Raw genomic sequence first — 1,109 nt, 5'->3', positions numbered from 1 at the left:
AACATGTGTCCCCAGGATTTGTACCTTTTACAAGCGAGTGCAAATGAGTGCAGGGCATCGGCACAATAAGTGCAGGTTGTCCTCGCTTTCTTCTCCACATAGCCGGCATTCTTTCTGCTCCGCTAGTCTTAGATTGAATAGATGTGCTCTGAGGGGCAAGTGTCCTGTCAGTAGGCCTATGCCACTTCTCAGTTTAGTCTTTCCCATAGCCAGCAACTCTCTGGTTCTTGCTGGGTTTGGAGATCTCATGAGTTGTTCGGCTCGTTTACAGCCCTCTGCCCCCTTCCAGGAGTTCGAGTGCTCCCGTTCAAGCCACTCTTTGATTATTTTTGTTCCTGCTGAAAATGGGACTCCGACGATCCTTTCAGCCGGGACCTTTTCGGTACCCTGCTTTGCCAGCTCGTCCGCTCCCTCAATTCCAGGTATCCCCTGATGTGCAGGGACCCATACTAGGGTTACTCTGTTAGTTACCCCTAGTGTTGTGAGTGCTTGCATGCAGTCCCATACCACAGATGATTCTGTGGAGGTTCTTGCAAGTGCTTCGATAGCTGCTCTGCTATCAGTATAAATATTTATTTGTTTTCTGTTTTTCCCTTTTAGCAGGAGTTCCGCACATTTCTGGATGGCCAGCACTTCAGCTTGAAACACTGTGGCCAGCTCACCCATTGGTTTTAAAGATTTACGGAAATAAAAATTTTGTTCATTTTATTATTGATTTTAAGTAAGAACCAACTTCCGTTTTACAGAGTTGCACATTATTAAAATGCATAGTATTGCACAGTATTAAAGTGTATGAGTACATGTATAATTTATAAACAAAGTTTAGTTTTCACATATAAATTAACATATAATTAACAAATAAGTGTTGAGTTTATAAATAAGTTTACAAATAAGTGTTGAGTTTATGACTTTAAGTTTTATTATTTAACAAATTAATACAAAAGAAATAACGACTCGTTATATAAAAATAAACAAATGATGTCAAGGACAATATCATAAGTCAAAAAGATATTTGTTTAAACAATAAAACATTTAAATGATTAAGATAAGGCTCAATATGTATTAAACAACTAATATAGGAGATAAGGGCAAGAGACAATAATTCCGTT

General features: G+C 38.6%; 1 protein-coding gene across 1 annotated transcript in view; it reads right to left on the bottom strand.

Moving 5' to 3' along the window:
* Nucleotides 1-5, bottom strand: part of LOC108774503 (uncharacterized) — a 10,345-nt gene extending 10,340 nt beyond the window's left edge. Inside the window, exon 1 of the mRNA XM_018540635.1 lies at nucleotides 1-5. This exon is cut by the window's left edge and continues 52 nt beyond it. Coding sequence (XP_018396137.1) covers nucleotides 1-5 — 5 coding nt within the window.
* Between the last annotated feature and the right edge of the window lie 1,104 nt (nucleotides 6-1,109).

The sequence above is a fragment of the Cyphomyrmex costatus genome, unplaced genomic scaffold (genome assembly GCF_001594065.2).
Source record: "Cyphomyrmex costatus isolate MS0001 unplaced genomic scaffold, Ccosl1.0 scaffold257, whole genome shotgun sequence".
NCBI classification, from domain to species: domain Eukaryota; kingdom Metazoa; phylum Arthropoda; class Insecta; order Hymenoptera; family Formicidae; genus Cyphomyrmex; species Cyphomyrmex costatus.
This window is presented reverse-complemented; position numbering and strand designations above follow the sequence as displayed.